Source organism: Ictidomys tridecemlineatus, chromosome 2 (genome assembly GCF_052094955.1).
Source record: "Ictidomys tridecemlineatus isolate mIctTri1 chromosome 2, mIctTri1.hap1, whole genome shotgun sequence".
Lineage (NCBI taxonomy): Eukaryota > Metazoa > Chordata > Mammalia > Rodentia > Sciuridae > Ictidomys > Ictidomys tridecemlineatus.
The window spans coordinates 59,123,072-59,147,885 of record NC_135478.1 but is presented as its reverse complement, the minus strand read 5'-3'; the positions used below and the strand labels follow the sequence as shown (position 1 = coordinate 59,147,885).

The 24,814-nt window shown below is 32.1% G+C and overlaps 1 protein-coding gene across 1 annotated transcript in view; it reads left to right on the top strand.

Annotated features, from left to right (window-relative positions):
- The window catches only part of LOC144375095 (semaphorin-3A-like), a 114,115-nt gene extending 94,610 nt beyond the window's left edge, over positions 1-19,505 (top strand). Inside the window, exons 5-6 of the mRNA XM_078038655.1 lie at positions 10,881-10,974; positions 19,223-19,505. Coding sequence (XP_077894781.1) covers positions 10,881-10,974; positions 19,223-19,413 — 285 coding nt within the window. The 3' untranslated portion in view covers positions 19,414-19,505. The remainder of the gene's footprint in view (positions 1-10,880; positions 10,975-19,222) is intronic.
- Positions 19,506-24,814: the final 5,309 nt, after the last annotated feature.

The window sequence follows — 24,814 nt, the reverse complement described above, 5'->3', positions numbered from 1 at the left end:
AAGCCAGTTCAATGTTTAAAAAATGTGGATAATTAATTTAGACATAAATTAATATATTTGGAGCAGTAAAAATGTTCATAGATATTTTGAGCAATCAATTTTTTTTTCTTAAATAAAACAGAGGCATGTTAAGTATGTGAAGACTGACTTATATAAAGAGGAATGATAGAAAAGCTATGGAAATTTATGGCACGGTGACAATTAGAGTTTTGAATGTCTTTAAGTTTCTCATTAACTTCAGTATTCAACCATGATTAATTGCTAAATCATGTGCTACCTAAATGATGAGATATGAGAGCTTGACCACAATCCTTCTGTGGACTTTGTTTTTTGAAGTAAATAAGAAGAATGGGGACATTTTAGATGATAAATGCAGTGTGGTTTTGGTGATCAAGTGAGCAACAATGCTTTACAAGGGTTGCAAGCTCAAATACCCATAAAGACCATGCAGGTGACGTAAAAATGAGAAAGAAGGAAATAAAGAATAATTGGAACATCCGGTTGCCATGAAAAATCCTAAGTTCCAAGAAAAGGCATTCAAATGCAAGATTTTAAAATCCTATGTCTGGGGAATAAAGAATGGTTCTGGGCTGGATTCAGTCCATGATATGCAAATTTGAAATTTTATTTAGACATAGCATATAGAAACCCAGATTATTTTCAAAATATCTATCTTGCATTATCATTGTACAAAATATTAAAAATAAAGTAAAATAATATAAATAGAAAAAATACCCAAATTTCATAAGTTAGAGACCAGATAATTTAATGTATTTCCTTCAGATAATTTTTCATCTGTCTTACATAGTTCTGCATTATTCCATAATACTTCAAAAATGAAATAATGGAAGTATGAATTCTAGATATTAAAACATTTAATATAAACAACTATTTTAACAACTTTTTCATTATTGATTGTACAGATATGCCATAGTTACTCTTCATATCTTAATGGCATTAACTTTTTTTTTCAGTATTCTTGTGAATACTGAAATACTCACTCACCATTGTAACCTTCTTCTTTTTTCTTCTTATTAGAATTTATTTCCAGATGTGAAATGTTCAAGTGTTTGAATATTTTAGGGATATTTTTAGCTCCCAAACTTTTCTCCAAAATCTGTATTTTTACCAAGAATTGACAGAATTGTCTGTTTCTTACAATAACTTTGCCAAAATAATAATTACTCTTGAAGTCTTTGCTAATTTGATGAAAGAAAGTCATAGTTACATCATATCATTATGACAACACTTGAATGACAAGTCTTTGCTGAAACCAGGCTTGGTATAAATAAAATCTTCATCCTTTTAGCCTCATCACTTCCCAGATGGCATCTATGAAAAAAAAAATGGAAATGTAAAGAAATCATAAAAACAGATTCCAATTCTTCTTCTAGTACATATGGCTCTTTTCCATTAACATATTTACATTTAAGTTGATAAAAATTTCCCAGTGGTGTCTAAGCACGAATACATTTATAAACTGAAGTTGTAAAAACTAATAAGTGTTCTTTCATAATTTAGAATGAAAACACTGATGCTTTATGGAATTCTAAGATCACAAATAAAAAGTAACTAGATTTTGAGGATGGAAGACTTAAAATGTACATATGAAAAGATATGTGTTCCCCTCTTTCACTTGATTTGCTTTTTGACTGAGCTTACTTTACCAGGTCTCACTGGAGCAAAATAGTGTAGAGTAAATTGTTCATGTTCTGGAATTCCTCATTCTAGCCAAGATCGAGTTTTCCCTTTCCTTGTTATATACCTTGGGAGTTAACAGGCATTCATAGTTGAATAATTATACCATGACAAGCATGCAATATCTGCATAAACTCAAATTAAGCTCCTATTAAAAGCATAATCTGCATGAAGTATGAACACATATGTTTTTTGTTTTCCTTGGTTTATATCATTAATTTTAATGATGACAAAAAGCAGATGAATTATGGCCCTGATGTTTGTGTGGGGAACCCAGATGAATTCAGGTCCCTTATATTTAAGAGGGCAAATCCTATTTAATCCAGCTATAAGACTGTATGCATGTAGGTATTGTTACTAGGAGGGGAATGAATAGAGTGATGTTAACTTTCCACAACCTTGGAAACAAGGTGACTTCATACATTCTCTGTAAATGAAGGAGAAAATACGTTAATTCCTTTTATTTGCTTTTAATATTTTACTAGAATAATATGAGAATTCTATTAAAAATTGATTGATATATATCATGTTTGATTCAGTTAGAATCAACTCAGAACCAAACATGTATGAACTACAGGAACTACAAAGTTATAAAAGATATATGTAACAGTGCTTTATGTGTAATGTCTATTAATAAAATAATAATAGAACAAATCAAATAAAAACATCAGGTTTTTATAGTTGCTCCATTTATAACTAATTCTGGAAGCCAGTTACCAGCTTTGCTATATGCTAGCTATATGACTTTAGTCAAGTCATTTTCTCTGTTATTCCATCTACAAAAAGAGGAATAATCATACTACATATTTCAAAGGTTATTGTGAGTATAAAAAGTAAATACCTATAAAGCACTTAGGAGAGAGTGCTTGAGTAATAGTTGCTGAACATATACAGTTATTATTACCAGAGACAATGAGTGTTCTTGCTATCATAGCAAAGACAAAACACTAGTAATGTATCTATGACAAATAAAATTATAATTAGCTAAATTTATATATGGTTTAAATATACTTTGTCATTAATACATATTATATCTCATTCAACCTTTGAAACAATTCTATAGAGTATTTCCATTTCATAGATAAAATATTGGTACCTCAAAGAGATTTTAAAATCTTGTTCTGGGCCATAAAACTAATAATCAGCCTAACAAAACATACAATCTAGATTTTGCAATCCATAAACAATAATTATTTTACTACATCTACCTTGAAGTCCAAATAACAAGAAAACTTTGGGTTGTAAAAACCATCTAATGTCTAGAACACTATGTCAGAAGTATGATTTCTGTTATACTAAAGCAGCAGTTGAACAGACACAATAGGAACTGAAGTCAAGGAGGCCACGGTAAAACATTCCTATGAAGTTCAGATAGACGTATTCTCTGGGAAGGTTATCAACCCCGATAATAAAAATTATCATTCCTTCTATTTTAGATTCTAATAGGAATTCTCCAGAAACAAAAGTTGTATTCAGTAATGTTTAAATAGATTAGAGATTGATCATATATCCATGAATGCTTAGTTGGAGAATATCTTTGTTTATATAATATGACCGTATTTTATTATTTAATAGGTAGAATGCATTTTTGTCAAAGTAATTCTCATGGCAGGATTTACAACTATGCATGCTGAGGAGAATACCTTTTCCAAGGTGTATATTTTTTGAAAAAATAGTGGTAATTATTGATTTTATGTAATAATTATAATGATTGATTTAACATATTTCAGCTTCAAAAATTACATTTGTGATTTAAAACTACATTTGATAATTATTTTACTTTTAAAACTACTCAAAACTATTAATTAATATGAAAAGAATTAAAATGCTCATACCTAGAAATCCTAATCATTATACCTTTTCTTGAGCTTATTTTTCACTTAGGTTCTTTTTTTCAATTAACAATAGTCATTTATTGGCAGTATTTTAATGCTTTTTTATTATAGAGAAAACTGAAATTCAAATGTGATATGGCTATAAATCAGTTAAATCTAATGTAAGACTAATACATACTAATCAGTGAAGAAAATTATACCTGCTTTATTCACATAGCATTACTTTTTAAATTTCTCAGCACTTGGTGACAGAGACCAGGGTTACATTTCTTTTGTATCTTCCTACAATGTATATTGTTAAATAACTATTTCTGACAGACTAATTTTTATGAAGCTTATTATTAGTAATTGCTCTTATATGCTTTTGAAGAGCCAAGGACTCTTAATAGCTCTCTCAATTTTGAAATAACTATGGAAAATAAGGAGATTTCATAGAGGCCAGGAAACCAAGTTTGAACGACCTGATTAGCAAAGGATAGGGCCTGAAGTTCAACAGCTGTATTTATAAAAATAAGTGAATTCCAAATAATAGTCAGTGAAAGATGAAGAAGAAAGTAGACTTTTTAAAATCTACACAATCCCTGTATTTATGTGAAAGGAGTGGGACAAAGAACAACAGAAAGAGTAAATGTAGTTAGAGTGAGAGGATCCTAGAATCATACTATGTGACAAATGGAAATATCTTTGCAGAGTCACTAATTTGGAACCTTTATCATGATCACATAAAGTCCATAAACCTTAAGGTTACTTACAAAATATATGTATGCTTTACTTCTCTAGCTCCACTGGAACAACAAACGATTCTGAGGTAACAAAAATTAAGAAATACAAGCTACAAAAAAAGCTCAATGATTTGACCAAGTTACCACATGCATGCAGAAGTCCTTTAAGCTGTCATAATATGTGATGAGACCCAAATCTTTCCTCTCCAGAGTCTGGCAGTAGTTCTTTTCATGCCACCAGGCTCAGATGTCTCTGATTCCTCCCACACATCACTATGTTCATCAAAATAGTGTGCCTCTTTGAGCCTATAGTTCTACAGCTAAAATGACCACTGACACCTTCTCCCTAGAAATGTAATTGCTTATTCTGGCACAAAAATCTGGCACAATGTGGTCCTCAAATTTAGTTTTCAGTTTTTATCTCTTAATATATGTATGTATGTTGCATTGTCTAAACTGAGCTTTATGTCATCATTCAAATATATTTATTTTCTTTGAGGATTGTTCTCATGCTGTTTCCTCTAGATAAGAAAATCTTCCTTCCATTTTCCTTAACTGTCTCTTCTCTCTATGAACTTCTCTGAATCATAGCCATACCCAGCGCACATACACACACCCAGACATATACACACTAACACACATACAGCCCCCACCAAAACATGCTTTTCAAGAAATAAATCTAATAAAGCTTTTATTCATCTTCTAAAACTGAAATTTTTCTTTTCTTATTTTGATTTTCTGTGTTAAAAAGATGTATTTGGAAACATCTCTTATCAAATTCTGCATCATTTATTAGCTTTGTGATTTGTGTATTGATATGCCTAGAATTATTTCTACTGAGTAAAAATAGCAAGGTAAAATACCTTTACTGAAATATGGCATAAAGAAGAAATATTATGTTGTTCAGAAAGTTTTTTGAGATCAGCAAAGAAATAATCTGATCATTTTTAGTCCTTACTAAAGTTGGCTCTTTAGAGAAGGCTAATATTTATTGATAAGCTTAATATAAGTGAAAAATTATAAAGCCCAGTGAAAATTTCTTACCTAATAATTTGACTTAATATTTCAATATTTTAGGCTAGTGTCTATTACACAATTATTCTCACAAATGTATCATATTCTTAAATTATTACTGCCTTGAGATCAGGGGTATTTCCTTGGGTTGTAAGTTCTTGGATATAATTTTCCCATAGAGTCTTTCCAACACAGTCACATTATTCATTTATTCACTCGTTTATTCATTCTTTTATTGAGCATTAGCCCAGTGCATAATTTTATCTTATTACTTGAAAGAACTATGGTAATATTTGTCCATCAGCTTCAGAAATTTTAATAGGAAAAAACAATTCATTTATCATTGACTACCAAGGTTGAAGGTAAAAAAGGACAAAAGAAAGTTGTGAACAGGTTGGTAAGCAACTTTAGGAAAAAACACTTTCTTTTGTTGGGGAAAATTAATTAATATATAATGCAGTATGTATCATGGCCTAAACTTTAAATAAAAAATGTACCTAAATAGGTTAAGTAAAAAGTGATTCTAAGTAGAATGACTTACAAGAAAACAAAGGATGTGCATTGTTTGCACTGCCATTAAATATTACCTAGCATAATTCCTGCCTTGAAACAAAAAAATAAAATGAGCTTAACTAATGTTTTCAGTATGATCTCTTCCTATATATGTCAGGGAGGTTTTTTCCACTATGATTATGATCTGCTGCTCAATTTTCTGTCTTAGAGACCCACTGATTGCCAACACTCTGCTCTGTGCTGCTAAGCAGAAAGGATTCAGGATTTAGAGCCATGCTATCCAAGGGAACTTCTGTGACACTTGAAGTGCTCTGCATTTGCCTCTATTCAGTATTGTAGCCCCAAGACACATGTGGCTTACTATTGACCATTTGAAATGTGACTAATGCAACTGAGGAATGGAATTTTTCCATTTTAATTAATTATAATTAAATAAAGGGATGTGACTCACGGTTATACAGTATTGCACAGTGCAAACTTGAGTCACCCTTTTGGAAAAAGTAAATTTTGGTGAATTTGATTCACAAAGAGATCCACTATGGTCAAAGTGTCATATGCACAATATTTCCTGTGAGATCTTATTGCATTCTTTCTTTACTGAAACCAGTAGTTTTGCCCTATGTAGTCATTGCCCATATACTATTGTTAATTCAGATATACACAAAAGAAAACTAATAAATTTTATCTGCAGGAATTGGAAGACTTTTTCTAGAAAGTGACTTTTCAACTTAATATTAAGGGAAAGAAAGGTCATCCTGGGGTTGAAGACTAAGGATGAGTAAGAGGAGAAGGAAGAAGTTTCAGGCCAAGATGCAAAAAGTATGCCATGATCAGGAAATACTGGATAGTTCAGAATAACTTGCATGCAAGATTTCTTTGGGGAATACTGGATAATTCAGAATAAGTTTACATACAAGATGTGTTTGTGAGAAGCAAGAGGATAAAGAGAAATTTAGAAAAATATAAAAATATTCATAGTGTCAAGAACTATTTTTTTTGTAATTTATGTAATTTTCCACAAAATAAATGTTCATTCTATCACATATATGTAGAGTATTATTTTCTTTCCATCTTAAAACATCATTTATGTTTTAATCATTAAGTAAAATAACTAAAATCACAACATTATTGCCAAAATTTATTACTTGGACAAGATTGAGATTTAGGAAATTTATTACCATGATGTCACCAATGGTTTATAATTTATAAGACTTTGGATTAGACATTAGCACAGTTATTATTTCCTTTAATGCCTTACCTCACCACAGTCTAATAACATTCAGGAAATCCAAAAGACAAAGGGGAAAGAGTAGTCTTGAAAGCTAAAAATAGTCGTTGAAAACTGATGCAATCATGTAATAAAATATGGCACAATAACTTACACGATTCGCTCATGGTATCTGCTAAAGCAATTAGAGTCCATGCAGCTAGATCTTTGTTCATGTATTACCAAACATGAAAACTGTTTCAGCCCAAGTTAGACATATAGGCTATAAGTTAAATTGTGTACATTGGCCTTAGAATATTCAGTCTTACTATTTGCACTTGTGATTTTCTTCATATTCTTCAAAAACAGAAAATCACTGGGTAGCCATCAGATTTCAAAAGGCTTTACAGGTATAGCCGAACAACGAACTAACAACATAGGATGTCAACATACAATTATACTAAACAGTGTTCTTTCACAGTGAGCCAATATATTTATACATCAAATAGGGCTTGCTCATTGGAAAATAGAAACATCAATATTGATATCTTTATATCAATGATATTAAAGTTATCAAATACACTAAAGAGGGTTGTCCATTTTAATTAAATATTTTGTGCAAATACCATTAAATAATATAATTTTATAAATACCCAACATAATTTTAAAGGATTGGAAGTTATGTTCATTTCAAAATAAAATCACATATTTAAAAATCATTTTTTTTTCTAATTTCTTTTCTTTTTTTAATTTTTTAATTGATTTTTAAAAATAAATGACAGGGAACGCATTACAATTCTTAGCACATATAAAGCACAATTTTCATATCTCTGATTATATATAAAGTATGTTCACAACAATTCGTATCTCATACATGTACTTTGGATAATGACTGAAACCAGTAGTCATTGCTCGTATACTATTGTTAACTCAGGTATACAGAAATGAGTATAATTTCTGAAATGATAATCATTCAAATAAATCATTCAGAAATTATTCATTGTTCAGGAATGCTTTTCAACTAGACACTTGTTTAACTTTAGGAAAGAACAATTTTTGAGGCTGTCTTAATTTTTACTGATGAAAACATAGGCAGACATTTCTATTGTGGTATAAGAGACTGATCAGTATCATGAGACAGAATGATTTTACTGCAGCAACTATAAACAATGGAAAAGAGAAAACCATTTTTGAAGGCATAGTAAGTATATTTTATATGGCATTATAATGCATCTTCACATCAGCCATGAGATTTTCTTATCCTATTACAGATGAGGAATCTGAGTTTTAGAAGGGTTTAGAGACTTGCCTGAGGCTCAGAGCTAATAAATGGAAGAGCCAGGGATAACACCCAGCTCTGTCCTCTTTCAATATCCCTAGACCACATTACTACATGTAATGGGTATGAATTTTATACTACCAACATTTATATGCAAGAAATCTTGTTTTGGGCCCCTATCCAGAAATCAAATTACATTTATTTCAAGCCCCCATCTCACTGAGCTGGAAAGGAAATTCAATTTGTTCTGCCCCTCTATAGTACCATATAAGAATATAGGAGATTTATATGGTAGACACTCAGTAATGTGGGTAAAAATTACATTTACAAGAAAGATATTGTATATCAGTAAAGGAGGTGCTCAACTTAGCATTTATTTATGGAGTTGAATAAAAAGGAGGAAAGGTTTGTACAGATTACCTGACACCATGACGAAGGATAGTTTTTCATCTTTTCTTGAACCATAACTGATATGCTTAACTTCTCTTCCTGTGAAGTTTAATCCTCCATCTTGTAAATCAAGTATTACATGAGATTGGAAGTATTTCTCATCTACCTTGGCATTGTCTGATTGACCTGGACATATGATCCCAGACATCAAATGCCTCATATGAGGGGATAGTCCCCCTGTCTTTGTCAGTATAGTAAAATATCATAAGCACAAGAAATGATCAGAATTTTTGTAACAGTATTGTCCACCATACCACCTCTCCCTGCTGCTTCCTTTAACAAGTAATTAATAATCTTATACACAAATTTTAATAACATTTTCTATGATCCATGGCAAAAGAATTTAGATCTTTTTTTGAGAATCTCTTTTTTATTATTTCCTAATTTGTAATCAAAATGTAATCTAAATATTTAGAGGTTCTTTTATGTTTTTATTAGAATATATAAGTTAATTCTAGATATAATATTAATATTTATGTGCCTATGATAAATTATTTTTCTGAACAAAGTTTAGTATTTTTTGAGTTAAGGAACTATCTTTAATACCTCTTTTACATTACATTAGGAAATTGATAATAAGGGTAACAACATGTTAAATTTTCATAGTATTTTTTTAAGGTGGTAATATGAGCTGTAGTTTTATCTTACTGGTTTAAAGTGTTTTGTATATTTTTTTAAAATTTATATAAAAAGTCTATGAGGCTAAATATCTTAATCTAAATTTATTTTGGGGGACAAGAAACCTGGAGATATGGGATGGTGACCCAAGATCCAAACCTGATTTTTGTCTAACTGGGCTGGGTGCCTAGCTCACTACCCTTCCCACTACAACTTGGCACAATTCTGATAAAACCTATCATATTACACAATGTAAATTTTAGAACTAAGCTATAGAACCATCATTGCAAAAGGACAGCTAATTTCCAAATACAAGATCGATACAAGGAAAGAATAGAATAGATAATTCTCACTCATATAGTAATAAAACCAAAGAACACTTTTGGTTTACTTCCTTTTTTATTTTCCTCTTTAATTCAAATGAGTTTTAAGAGTCATAATTTGAATTCCTGCCATTAGCTCCATCAGAAGTATTAAACATTACATAAAGTGATCCTTACTGATCATAAAATGAACACCATTTACTATTCTAAGATAGAAAATACTTTTGTGTGAATGGTAGAGAAATTGCCAAAAAAGCTATTTTTTTTCAGACTATGGATAAGTTAATGTTCTACTGGAAAAAGCATACATATTCTGACCTAATTAATTCCCAGGGCACTTGGGTCTGAAAGAGTGCTCAGAAATGTTTCCAAATTTACTCCACTGTCACATATAGGTTGCAGTAGCTAGACACATCTGACAACAGGTCTCAGTCATACATTAGTCACCTCTGTATCGAGGTTTTTGTTGTCATGCTTTCCCACACACATTCTACCTCGAGACAGGAGCGTATTTTTATGTGTAGTCAAAAGTTCATTTCTGTCTCTGGGTACTTGGGCCCCCCTCGAGCAGAATTCCCTGTGATAAAAATGTGCTTATTGTTCTAATGACATCATTTCCAGTTTCACTGGGCCTAATATTCAGTTTGATGTTTCGTTCTTAGAGGCAGATAGGGATAGTTTCAGGAACCTCCCCTGCTGCATGTGCAAGTTTAAAATACAGGAGAAACATGCATGCACCACAGTTTACAAACAACAGAGTGGGGAAATAATTGCTGTAGCTATTTAGTACTTTGTAATGTTATCTCTACAGAAAAGTAAGGGCATGATTTATTCTAGACATATAATCTTATGGATTGTTACTTTTTTTTTTTAATCCAGGAAGAAACTTAAACTTTATTTAAATTTAAAATTCTTTCTTCAAGAGCCATTAGGGTTTCCTATCCTGACACATTCTGTTCTTTAGAGTTCATTTACATGTTATTACTTGTAATATGCAAACTGCTATTAAAAATCCAGCTAAGTATAAATTTGGCTAATACCAGCTCATTTTATCCACTTAATTTATTTTCTCATCTCTGAAGTTTACACAAATAAAAACATTCCTTGTTTTTGGATGCGCATCTTCAACCTGTATAATAAACTGACATGTTGAAAATACTTTGTCTTATAAATGAAATGAACCCCTTATGAATGAAGCCCTTCTCTTGTTTTAACCTACAGGACAACATTTTTAAACTGGAGGACTCACATTTTGAAAATGGCCGTGGGAAGAGTCCTTATGACCCTAAACTGCTGACAGCATCTCTTTTAATAGGTATGTAGTAAAGGATCAATTAAACAGTGAATCTGTCATAAAAAAAATAACCATGTTGCCTGTTTATTTTTTACCTACAAAGATATTTCACTGTTAATCATAAGCAATCTTAGCTTGAGAACATCAGTTGTGATATGCTCAAGTATTTTAAAAATAAAAAATAAAAAGCAACACTAAATTCTCTTTTGGTAACTGCACTTTCAAGTAGGATTCTTTTTGTTGTGATGATTTAGTGCATCTTTTAAAAGGCCTGCTCTGCTGGGAATGAAGTTTAGCAGTAGCCTAGCATGTGTGAGACCCTGTGTTCAATCCCCAGTAGTTCAAAAAATTTAAAAAGAAGAAATGCAAATGGTCTGCCTAATCAATATACAGTCCCACTTAAACTTCAGTATTAATTTGATAAAAAATTTTATTTTTCATATCATGAAAAGTTGCTTAAATAAAGAATTTTGAGAAATTATTAAGAAACAATGCCATTCATTCTACTCTGTTAAATATGTCCAAGATCTATAACTGCCTCAAATTTTGGACAACTTGTTCCACACAATCAGTGTAAATGGCAGCACCTTTGGCAAAGCCCTTCTGTGTTGCTCAAGTTTTCTCACTCTTTATCTTGTTTGCTAGAATACTCTTAAAGAAGCCATTGTGTATCCACTTTTGTGATGTTAGGCTTTCTTTTTAAAAATGTGCCATAACATTTTGTGATTTCCTCTACTTTTCCTCTTACCATGTTTTCTTCAAGCTTTCCTTTATCCTCTTTTTATTCAGTGTTGCATTAGTGGATCGGGGTGTTCAGATGTACTTCCAATGGTCAGAAGTGGGTGATAGAATTAGGTAGAAGTAGGAGATAATGTTAGTCTGTATTGAAGGATAAAGAATATTTTGTATATCCTTTTAACCATCTCCATACTGTGATTAAATAATTACACAAAGAGTGATCAATATTGAAGTAGTGTTTCCTTCCTTCTTCCTTTTCTTTGTATTTTGCTTTTTATTCCTTTATTTTTTGAGGCTACCAACAGCATAACACATGAAATATTCTGTGTTGTGACTCTGCATAGTGATACAGAAATGGTGTTCTTTTGCCCTTTTTCTATAAAATATGGAATATAATTATTTGATAGCACGACCAAAATAATGTGAAAATTTCAAGTACAAAATTTCTAGTTTAATATTTAATCTAGATTTTAAAAAATTAAATTATTACCTGATGTGTCATAAATTTGTAAACCTTTTCATCATTTTCCCTTTATAAATAACTCCCTTTGTACTCAAGAAAATAAAATTCTTGTCATGTAGCCTACCACATTAATTATGAAGATAAATTTTTCCACTATTATGTGGTGTTTATTTTATCACTAATCCCTATTCTATTAAGAATAAAACCACTTCAGCATAAATCATCTCTATTGCTTTTCAGATCTAGACAATTGTATTCCATTTGATCCATTTATGCAGTACTTTAACAACAGTTTAAGACTTGGAGGAATGTAGCACACATATAATTTTCCTATTCGCAGGTAGCCTAGTGATTACATGTGAATGCCTTCCTCAAGAGCATATGCCGAAATCTGAAACTCATCTCAAAAATGGGAGGAGCCATACTTTGTTCTGACTTGCAAGTCTATACTTATTCAAATTTGAACACTTATTTAAATTTGAACACTGAGAACACTCAGAAAGCAGCATACAGAAGTGTGCATAGAGCAGGTTTAGTTTATGGTATGCTTCTCAATAGAATTTTGCTTGATTATTTATTTTAATAGTCCACGGAGACAGGATGATGACAGGTAGGTATTACATAGCTCCCAGGATATGAAACCATGCAACATTCACAAAGAATATGAGACTTCACAAGTTTGGTTTTTATATTACAATTTCTTTGAAAACTCTGTATAGGTTTTATGAAAAGGAAGAGGATAAGGGAAGGTCAAGGAGCCAAAGAGAGGAAGTGTAGTTGAGAAAGAACAATAGACATTTCAGAAGAACAACCTTGGCATGGAATACCTAATATGGAAAAATGACCCAGTAACTTTCAGAGGTAGAAAGTGCTTATTGAAAAGGCCAAAAAAAATTAATTTTTGAGCCAAATAAACAGAAAGATTCAGAAAAGGAACAAGCTCTAATAGATCTGGTAAAAATACCATTGATTCAAGACCTATAACTTTCTTTTTGGAGTTTGTTTCCTTTATAACTATGTTATTCATTCTTCTTACAGTACATTTAATTGCTCTTGTTGAGATTTTCTTGGCATTTTTTAATGCTGCTTTAAAAAGAATGCTCACTAGCTTAATAGAGGTTTATAGAATAAATATTTTCTACAGCACTTCCCAAACTCTTTTTAAGATGGGGGTAACAGCTGTCTCTGAAATATACAGGTTACTCTTCGTATATCAGAAAATGGTCATTAGGAAAGCCTATTTGCCCTCGTAATCTGGAGACATTTCCATTGTAAAATAAAAAATTGAAGGTGGTTCCAGATTGCTTCCTTCCACAATATTGGGATAAAACTCCAGGTTTGGCTTAAACCATCTGTAAGTTGGCCAGGTGGATTTTTGTAACAGATATTTTTTAAACCACCAATTTCAGTATACAGCAGTTTCAACTAGTTGTATACTTTAAAACCAGATAACAGCTGAAAAACTTAGTTTACACAGCCTATCAAGGTTTGGTATAACCTCTTTCCAAAAAGTCATACATTTTTAAACTGATAACCATAGAAAATATGATTTCTCACCTAAGTGATGCACACTTACTGAATTAAGTCCCCTAATCCTATAACATGTCCTAAGTTTTTCAAATCCCCTTATTAAAGTTAATTTTGCCAATCTTCTTTAATAATGATCATTTTGTCAATATAAAATTGCTCCAGAATTTATTTTTAAAATATTTCTAATTCCTTCCACCTGCAAAATATTTTTATGTCTTTGTTTGAAATTTCTTTATTAAAGATAGCAGTTGCTCCCCTGCTCAAAATAAATGCCAGGTGTGAACACATCACAAGAATAAAACCTAGTATTTTCCACACTAATTAAGTACCATCTCACATTTTCGTGATGTGAAAAGAATAGTCAACTTGAGAGCAATTTTATTTCCTTATTGAAATCTTTTCCAGGCAATGCAGCACTAATAATTTAGAAATATTCCATCACTAAGAGATATTATTGAAGTCTATTTCAAAGGTCTGGGACTTTCATTTAAGGTTAATATCGTTAAGCTGGAATTTTGCCTTGACTCAGGAAAGAATATAATTTAACATTAGAAAATGGTCTCTCTGGGTGTTAGAATAAGTAAGGTACTCACTCCCTAAATTAATTAAATGAAATTGAGAAAATTATTTGAAACTCTCTGAACCTTAATTTCTTTGCACATAAAATTGTCTGCCATACTAATTCTACTAGTTTGTTATGAGAAGTAAATAAGACAGTTTAATGGTGTGCTACCATTTTCGATGTTTGCATATCTCTGGAATATATGTAAAGTAGAAACAAAAAACAATAACAACAACAGCAAACCTAGTAGTAGAGGCCCCCTGTGGGTAAACTGGAAAGCAGATTAGGTATATTATAAATTTTATATTTTTAATTCTGTGCCATATGCATGTTACTACTCAGAAAATGTTAGTTTTAAAAGAACAACAGAATTAAGGAGCCAGCATGTGGTATTTATTGGCATAGGGAAGGAAGGTGCTCAATAAATGTAAAAATGTAGTATTATTGCCACAACTTTCCATTCCAGGGAATTAATTTTATCTGTGCTGTGTGTGTGTGTGTGTGTGTGTGTGTGTGTGTGTGTGTGTGTGTATGAGAGAGAGAGTGAGAGAGAGAGAGAGAGCACTTGAGAAGGACAGAGAAAGGGAAAAGGAGGGAGATAAAACTTTTTTTCCTTCTGTTTCTAATTACTCTTCTACTCTTTTACTTGAGGTGTTAACAACCAAGAGTCTTGGTCTTTTTGTCTTTTTGATTTTTGCTCACTTCCATGACACACTCTTTACCTATGTTAGTAATGCTGCAATTTCATCAGGAAATGTTTTTTGTTTTTTCACCTCACCCTTCTTAGGAATGGTAATCTGATATTATATATATATATAATAATATAAGCCACATTTTCTACTTCTTTTTGAATATGAACAGAAAGTCTAAAGTGCATATAAATCTTTGTTTTTAATACGTGCTTCTCAGTAACTCAACCATGATGGAAATATAGTTTGCAAAAGTTTCTGTTCTTCTCATAGAAAATATTTTCCTTAGAGACAGTTTAAAAAACTTGGGAAAGAATAGAGGTATACTCAAATAGCCATTTCATTTTTCTTTCAAATTCTTTTTTTTTTTTTTTTGGTGTTGATGAACCTTTATTTTATTCATTTATTTATATGCAGTGCTGAGTATAGAACCCAATGCCTCAGACATGCTAGGCAAGTGCTCTACCACTGAGCCACAACTCCAGCCCTCAAATAGCCATTTTTATCTTTGGCAATTTCCAGATGGTTAGTTACAACTGTCAGCACTAATTTACCTTAAACTAACATGAATATTGTTGAGACATCAAAATGCCCATGTGGTGGTTTTTTGTAGAGTCTTAAAGATCTTATTCAACAGAGAATACTAAACCATATATGTGTTTGTGTGTGTATTTGTGTTATATATATAATTGGCTTATATTTAGATACATTAAAAATCCTTGAACATATTATTTTATCATCAATTTAATAAAATTGGACAACTGTCACATTTCCTTTCACTAGTGACTTAGTGAAAACCTCAAAAGTGTGTATCACAAATGTAATGCCATTTGAATCATTGCAGAAAAAACTTAACCTAATACACTACTTCATATTTTCAAGAAAACTTGTATTTAGGGTCAGAAAATTGTCAAATTAACACTGTGCTCCAGAATCAACATATAATTTGATAAATTATTAAGTGACCCAGAATATACAAAAGATGTTTGGCCAATAGGTTTTCATTCTAGATATATCTGTTATCCTAAAGTAAACCAAAACTAAGGTCTACTAAATTTTTCGTAGTCAGATATTTTTAGATCATTTCAAAGAGCCACAGATTATATCACCTCTTTAGTGCACAGTGAAAATGTTCGAGTCTACTAATTGGTATGTATGCTGGTTGATATATTTTTTTATTTCACAAGAAATAAGCAAAATTTTACCACCTATATTTATGGGCAAAACCAATAAAGACATCATACTTATTTGGAACAATCAACCCTGATTAGAGTCCCTACAGAAATCTCTCCAGCAATCTCAACAGGAAATCTGATCTAAGGCTTGGTACAAAGGAACAGTAACTGGTATTGAGTAAGAACAGTAAGAGAAGGTGCCCTCATGGCCACCTAATCATCTGGTTGCCTCCAGCTCAAGAATATCTGGCTATTGCTAAAAACATTATGTGGGTGGGAGATAATTTCCTATGACTGGAGGCAAATGGTTCCTAACCTGCAAACTTCCTTTCATTTATAAGACAACATTTTAATTTAACTGTCTTAGGAATGTTGAGCGAATAGCTCTTCTACTGAACATCTTTTCTAATTTGAACAAGTTTCCCATCTGCTGTAAAAGAGTCATAAAGTCAGTCTCACTACCTTTTTCTTCATTTCTATTGATCTTTGTCATCTTCATATAAAAGCAAGTAAAACAAGTTATAATATTACCAAAACAAACAAACAAAAATGCTAAGAGCAGCGCTCTACCTCTAAGTAATAATTTCGTTGTTGTTATTCTAATTCTCTCTTGACTAGAGTTTGTGTGTAATAACAACCCAATTATGAATTTCATTTACCCTAAAGAAGCTAACTGACAGAATGATTAATCATTGGCATTTGTGACTCCACTATTTCCGGGCAAATCCCCTGTTGAGCAGAGCCTGTCTGATGTTAAATTGCTGTCTTCACCTTTTCTTCATTCTGCTTTCACTTGCCCTGATTTTCACCATCTTGTGTGGTTCATGGGCAATGAGACTCAATGAAAGAGTCACAGCTTTTGATTGTTCAAGGTAAAGAAGAGCCAAAGTTTCCTCCCAGAGGTGTTCCAACATGAAAATGTTTAAAGTCGATAGGACTTTCACATGATATTTTTACCTAACATTCTCCAATTTGCACACACAACAACAAAAAAATCATTCACCTAATGTTTAAAATTATATCACATTTATGTATCAATCTTTGTAAAAAGATAAACACTAACTTTCATAAAAATAGGGGTTAACAATAAATAGACAATAGGCCTTTAAATGTTTCAAAGGACCTTTTGAAGTTTATTAGGTAGCTGACTTGTAGTATTTTTGAGCTTTGGAAAAGTGTATTCGTTTAACTGTAGTCAGGTAAAACATTATCATCATATTTCAATGTGGGCAAGTCACATTTGCACTTGAAATTTAATTAAGAGAATGCAAGATGCTTTTGAAACCCAAAGATACTTGGCTCTGACATAAGATGATATATGAATACTCTCTATTTAGCTAATAATCTGAAATCAATATATTGTCTAAACAATGTTTGTTTAACTTTAGTCACAACAATCCAAAATATGAGAACAATTTTTAGCAGTTTTCAGGATAAGGTATCTACCTACATGAAAGTTTAAAGCAATAACTTATTTTTCAGTGATTTTTCTCTTGTAGCTATTTTCCATTGTTTTGGAGATTCTTCAAAATCAAGTCCATTAAAACACCTTAGTGAGCCAAAGGATATAATACAAACTTGCTCCAGGTTGGACCACTGAGAATATCTATTTTACATTGCAAAACTCTTGTCTAGGAGTGAAAAATAAAAATGGAAATACAGAATATCATCTAAGGAATCAAAAGAATAAAAAGATTTGCCCAAAGACATTTATATATGAAGATTCACTGTTTTCCATTTATCTAACATGAAACTACCTAGGAAATAATAGTACTAAACAAATGTTGACGTTATGATCTATCTAGGTCCTCTCTACTTTCTGAATATTTTCTAGCAAAACCATTAGCATAGTAGTTATCAATAGAATAAAATTAAGGTTTACTATAATTATTGTGGATTGCTTAAAGAATTTTTTTTTTCATTTTTGTTGTTTTGTTTTGCAAGTACCTTAATTCACTGTAAGTAGGCAGGCAATCATATGTTATCTGGAAGAAATAATAAGAGACACTTTCTGATTCAAGCAAGAAAACACAATTTTTACAAATTTGAATTGTTGAAAGGTAGTATGGTTTAACGTAAAAGGCTTGGAATTAAACAGGCCTGTATTTGAAACTTCAGCTTAACTTGCCTAGGCATTAGCTGAACAGCCCTGAATTTCTTAAACTATAAAATAGGGACAACATTATTTACATCATGGGAACATTGACAGAATTAAAGTGAGATAATTCGAAAGTGTCCAGCCAATGCCTGACTGCCTGCCAAGCACAGAGTGGGTACTCAGTGAACCTAACTGCTCTCTCTCCGGCTATTCTTCTTTTCCCTTTGAGTCTTCACCTTCTGGTAATGATCTCTCCGTTATTAAACTCCTATTGAGAATTAACTCAATTTAGTAGTAGAAAGTCAAAAGGCAGTGAAATCTTTAACTGGTTATGATCTGGGTTTGCCAAAATTCCCTCCTCTTCAAATATATTTCTGTTTGTTGGTACACTTATTTGGGGTCTCTATGTTAGCTTACACCAACTTCAAACATTTATTTCACCAGATATATTAAAAAATAAAAAGGAAAAAAAATTGGCAAAGAAAATATTGGTCCTCTCAGAATTATAGTAAAATTTCATTAATTCAGATCCTACTAGAAAAAAGTACATAAAAAGATTAATTGCCATTAAAATAAGCAATAAGCAAGATTTTACAATAATCTCTTACCCCACTAAATAAGGTTATTAGATCATAGTAGTTTTACACACATAAAGAAAAAAAAGCAATATGTTGATAATGAATATAGTTTTGCCTTTTGTAAACTTTGTCACTGGTCTTAGTGGGAAAATAGTAGTTTTGTATATTAGCAGTAGTCACAGAATCAGTTTTTACTCAAATTTTCTAAGTGAGTATTAACAGAATAGTCAAGTACTTAATATCTGAATGATCATTTGGTAAAATATTCTTTCAATAAAGACACAGGATGAAATATGAGTAGCTTTGCGTAATGATAAACGTGCTATTTCTGTCTCCAGTGTGCTCATAACATGAAACTTGTATTATCTTTGTTTTGTTTGTCTTGCCTTAATTGAATTAAATAATACCTATGTGGTTTCATTTTGCCACACCACAGATGGAGAATTATACTCTGGCACTGCAGCTGACTTCATGGGGCGAGACTTTGCTATATTCCGGACTCTGGGGCACCACCACCCAATCAGGACAGAGCAGCATGATTCCAGATGGCTCAATGGTAGGTGGTACGTGCAAGAACTCAGGCACGTAACCTGTGTATTAAATCACTGGAGAACTTTCCCTTTATAGTGTATACAACATGACTTGAGATTTAGTGTGTTGTTAAGCTAATGGTGGTGACTTCATGACTGGGTGTGAGAAAGTTGGGCAAAAAGAGAAAAGAGAGATTAAAATTTCAGGAAGTACATGTTTTGTGACAAATGTGAAGTTTCTCTGAAGTTAGCTATGGAAAGAGATCTGAGCTAGAGCTCCGGAAGGGAGGCAATGGAAAAAGATAAGATGGTTTACCAATCCTGTCTTATGGGGACACCACAAAGACTCTCACAGCATAGCATTCTTTTTTCCTCCACATTTCCCCTTATTGCCTTGAGAACATACTATAAGGTACTGAACATCAAAAACATTTTTTTTCTATTCTAATAACATTATACTGACACTGTTCTTAAAATCCCAAAGGACTTTTGTATCATTATTTCACTTGACTTCATATCATTATTTTGAATAATTTCACCTCTAATTTCCTCAAAATCCCCTCTCTCATTTTATAGGTGATAAAATTTGGGTCAATATGTTATTTAACCCAATAGTCAAAGATTTGTAATAAGAACCTAGTTTCCTGAACTTTAGGCACAGGCTTAATTACTTGAACGAGTAGATTGTTCATTTGTCAATTACTCTTTAACTTTTCTATATTAATTTAACATAGCAAAATGTGTACAATGCATATGCTTGTAATAAATAATTAATATTTTAATTCAGGTGTTTAACTAACTGATCCTAATATCTACTTCTATGTAGTGGGAACTTCAGTCATGCTAGTTTTCCTGCCCTTACTTCTGAGAAGCCCAAAATTTATTTTGTCACTTCTTTCTTTCATTGGTCTATTATAAAAAAAAAAATCATAACTTGGCCTCTATACCTCAGTGATACTTCAGGGAACCATGAGTTGTGTGTGATGATCTTTGTTCTGATTTATCCCGTGCTTCAAAGTGACTATTCAAAAACATAAATCAGTCCTCAAGTTACCTCTGTCAGCATCTCTTTCCTCCTGTGCCAGCATTCTGATTGATCTATTATTTTTCATGCATTAGAGACAAAGACAAGACTCTTCGGATGCCTCATCTGTCCCTTCTGCCTTTATTCTTAATTGCATTGGAATTCTTCATAAATTACCCAATTTAAATTTCTTTTGCTCTCTCTCTCTCTCTCTCTCTCTCTCTCTCTCTCTCTCTCTCTCTCTCATTACTTTCTTTCAATGACCTGAAATCTTGCACCCCTATCCCACAGGAAACCCTTCTTTTAATCATCATATGTCACAATGTCCCTCTATGTTTAAATTTGTAGCTTGGTTAGGATTTGTTTTCTCAATATTTGTACTTCCTTTAGTCACTTTCAATATGCATTTTATCCAATAATCTCTCCCTGAGCCACTCTTCCTTCGAAGGTCACCTATGACTTTGTCTAGTTTTTTTTTTTTTAATCAATCTCCATTTAGACAACCTCTCCTGAAGCATATGCCACTGCTAACTAGCCCATTCTCAAAACACTTTCTTCTCTTGTTTTCTCTAAACATGGCTCCAGTTCCACACTGATGTTTTAAATATAGATAGTCCCTAAGACCATTCCTGATTGAGTACAAACACTGTGGTAACCATTGGGCATGAAGTCAAATAGCTCCTCCTTGGAGTAAAGGAGGTATAGTGCTACCTGGGTGACCATCTGAGAAACTGAAAGCCTCACCAAGAGAAAAACAAGGCACTGAGTTGAAAACAAGGGTGTGTGTAAAACTCCAAGAGCCCAAAGGACAACTTTGGAATATTTACCATTGATTATTAAACCTGGGATGTGTATGGAGGCAAAATGAGTCAGGAAAAAAAAAAAAACCTCCATTCCGCTTTACTGTCTGATCTATTCTCAAATGGAAATATTTGTGTGAAAGAGAGAATGTTTGTTTTTTATGCACAAGAAGGTGACTTTGATCTGCTAAGGACTGTGAGGGTTATACAGGCTTTCACTGTCTGTGAGAAAAAAAATCTCATTAGAAGATGGAATAACATAAAGGAGAGGGTAGTATCCATTTCATTTTTATGGCCTTGGAGGAAAAAAGTCATCAAGTTAAAGCTGCTTTTATGCTGCACGCTTGCATGTTGACAGCTGAGTCTGAAGAATTTACACTGTGGGAAAACACAGTCATTGTCCGCAGCTCTGTACTTCATCTTTGAAAATGTGTAGTTCATTTGAGAATTCAGTTATCAGTCTCTCAGCACTAAACGTGAGAACTGATTTCTCCAAATTAGCACAGAGGTTCCATGTGACAGGGTGCAGAAACCAGGCTGCTATGAGATGGAATGAAGGGCCTCGAGAAATCGAATACCATCTCAGAATGAAATTGGAAACACAGTGTTTACACACTCATGCATAAAATAAATGAGCTTTGAGGAATCAGCATAGACTACACAATCATCTGTGTTGCCAGAAGGAATAAATTGCCTTGTAAGATTTTTTTTCCAGGGGTCTTTGGAGCTATTAAATTAATTTTGGCATATGCTTTACTTTACTTTTCTCAAATAGGTTCAACTCTTTTGGAAGAATTAGTTCATCTCTTTTAGATGGCTCTTATTTTTTTTTTCCTGCTCAAAAGAGAAAAACAAAATATAACTAAACTAAACTAAACAAACAAACAAAAAAAAAAAAAGAGAAAAACAGCCACCTAGATTTGGAGCCTAAAATATCTTAATTTTTTTAAATAATGAAATTTTACTGCTTCCATAATTACTATTTATTTTGCATTTTTAAAACAGTACCAATAATGTTTCAATTATAGTTTTAATAGAAAGAAATCAGAAGGAATAAAAGACATTTTTAAAAGATGGAGAATCTACTGAGTTTTTACATATTAATATATAACAATATTTTTTAAAATTCTCATCATGTACACGAATCCCTATTTTAAGTTTGCAAGGGGTTAGAATGACTTTTGACCTCATAAAATACTAGTGTGTGAATTTGACATGATATACCAAAATTCACTGTGTTTTTCTTGTGCTACGTGAATGTTCTTGATATGATATGATTTTAAACTTCAATTACAATTTCAGCTTACATTAATTTGAAATAAAGTAAATTTTTTCTGTGTCTATTTATAGTAAAATAAGCAATATAAGTAAATGAATTTATGCTGCTATGATAGAATTTCTTAACATTAAGTCTACAAATACTACTATAATTACTGTACTCATTACCCATTCATTAGAACAGATGAAGGGCTAGTCCACATTTATTTTTCTATTTGATCAAGACTATTTTCCAATATTGTTTATCTTGGAATAAAGTTGGGATGCCATATGATTTGAAAGAATGACTTTCAAATCTTTAAAGTAAGAAAGTTTTCTCTTGACTTTGGACCTTATGTATAATGAAAAGATAATACTACCTACCTCGCATAGTCATTTTTTTAAATGACCACATAACAACATAAAAAAAGAAATGAGCAATGGCTTGGCATTTAGTAAGCACTTAATAAATGTTAATTATCTCTATATCCTTTTCTCTTCAACTGGGTGGAGCATGCTTGGGAAGCTTTGTCAGATTCATTCTGTGAGTGATTATAGTTGAGCCAGGGTGAAAGGGCAGCCGGCGTTGGGTCTAATATATGAAACCACATGGAAGCCTGAGAGAGCCAAGGCCCGGTGAACACAAACAGAACTAATTACAATGCCTGAAGTGTGAGGCCTTCCCACCCGTTTCAGGAAGACCTGTTTTCTTTTAGCGGAATTTCCTAAAAGGATCATGCCTGTGGATAGACCAACCCACTTGTTTTTTTCTGTAATTGGAATGGTATGCTAGTCATGGTTCCACTTCCTCTGCCCTGTAACATTCATACCATGCTGGTTGGCCCTCACTGGAATCAGCATCATTTCCTCTGTGGTCACGTACTAGGATATTGCATGTTCTCCTAAGATTCAAATTTCTCCACAAGATTTGTTTTTAGAAAAATAGAACCAAGAAACATGACTGCAGATAAACTCTGAGTGTACAAATTAATATTATGTGGTATCAGATACCAGTCTCAAATCACTCATACTGCTCTTTTAATAAACTATTTTAATTCAACCTTGTTTGAAGGTACTTTTTTATTCTTTAATAAGTAAAATGAATTACCCAGTTTTGCCTAATGTCAGACTTCTTAATGATGTCATTTCTCTAGCTGAAGTAAATTAGTAATATTTTTCTGATCTTCGGAGAAAAAGCCCTCTGTAAGCCTTGCTTTATGTTTATATGAGCAGATAAATCTTACAGAAGCTGAGCAATGATTCAGTTAAAGTAGAAACAACAAGGGCTCTTTGAGTCTTTGAAGATCGTGAATGAAATAACTAGAATGTAGTATATTTTAGCTTTTAATTACATCTATGAGTTCCCACTGTACTCATTGTTGTCAATTTTGCAGTATCAGTATAAAGAATCTCACAAATAAAAATGACCATATTGATCTGGGAGTGGGGGTAGTAGTTTGCCTAGAATTCCCAGTACCATCAAAAATACAAACAAACAAAAAAGGAAATATTTGTGGTCATTTTTTTTTCCTGAAATTGAGCTAAAACATGAAAAGGCAATACTTTAAAATAACTATTTATATCTATACTATTAACTTGGCAGTCATCACTATGTTTTCTCATGAATTCTGTTATGCAAAAAAATTTCATCCTAATAAAGAATGCACTCCCCATAGGAGTAAAATCTTTTCAATAATAAATATGTACCATGAAATTATTCTATCCTCTAAATGGTTAATAAAATCACTAAATATGACTTTATTTTCCTTAAAAAGCTAAAAGTTACCAAATATACTGTCACTTGATCTTCTTTTCAAAGACCTAATTTTTTTGTCACTTTTGTCTAGGAAACATCACTTTTAACCAGTTTTATTTGAAATTACGTTGTAGAAATGAAGAATAGTGAATAAAAACTTGGAGTAAAAATTTACTTGTTAGTAGCAATATTCTTGAAAGCTGATCTTTTCTTCAGACCTCTACAAAAATGTCTTTGAATAAAATTGTTATGATATGGCATTTAATATTTTTGACTGATGAACTAAAAAGTATAATTCTCAGATGTGGCATATTAGTCACAACCTGTGAATAGCTTATTAGGAATTAAATGGTGAGAGGAGGAAAAAAAAAAAACCCTAAGTATTATATTTAGTTAAGGTAGGCCTACTTTTAAAATTAAAATTGGCTAAAACTTATAAAGATGAGAGACTAACTTGGGAAACTCTTTAAAGTGAAGCCAGAACCTTTTCCTTCTTGTTTTTAACATTTTTCTCTCTCTTGTCTCACCATCAGTTTAATGAATACAGAGCCTGTCTATACCAATTTCCTCTTCCAGAGTCACTACATTCAGAGCTCAGTGGGCCTCAATAGGGATTTACTGCTGACTGGGTAATCTGGGTTCCTGTGTGCACTGACATCAA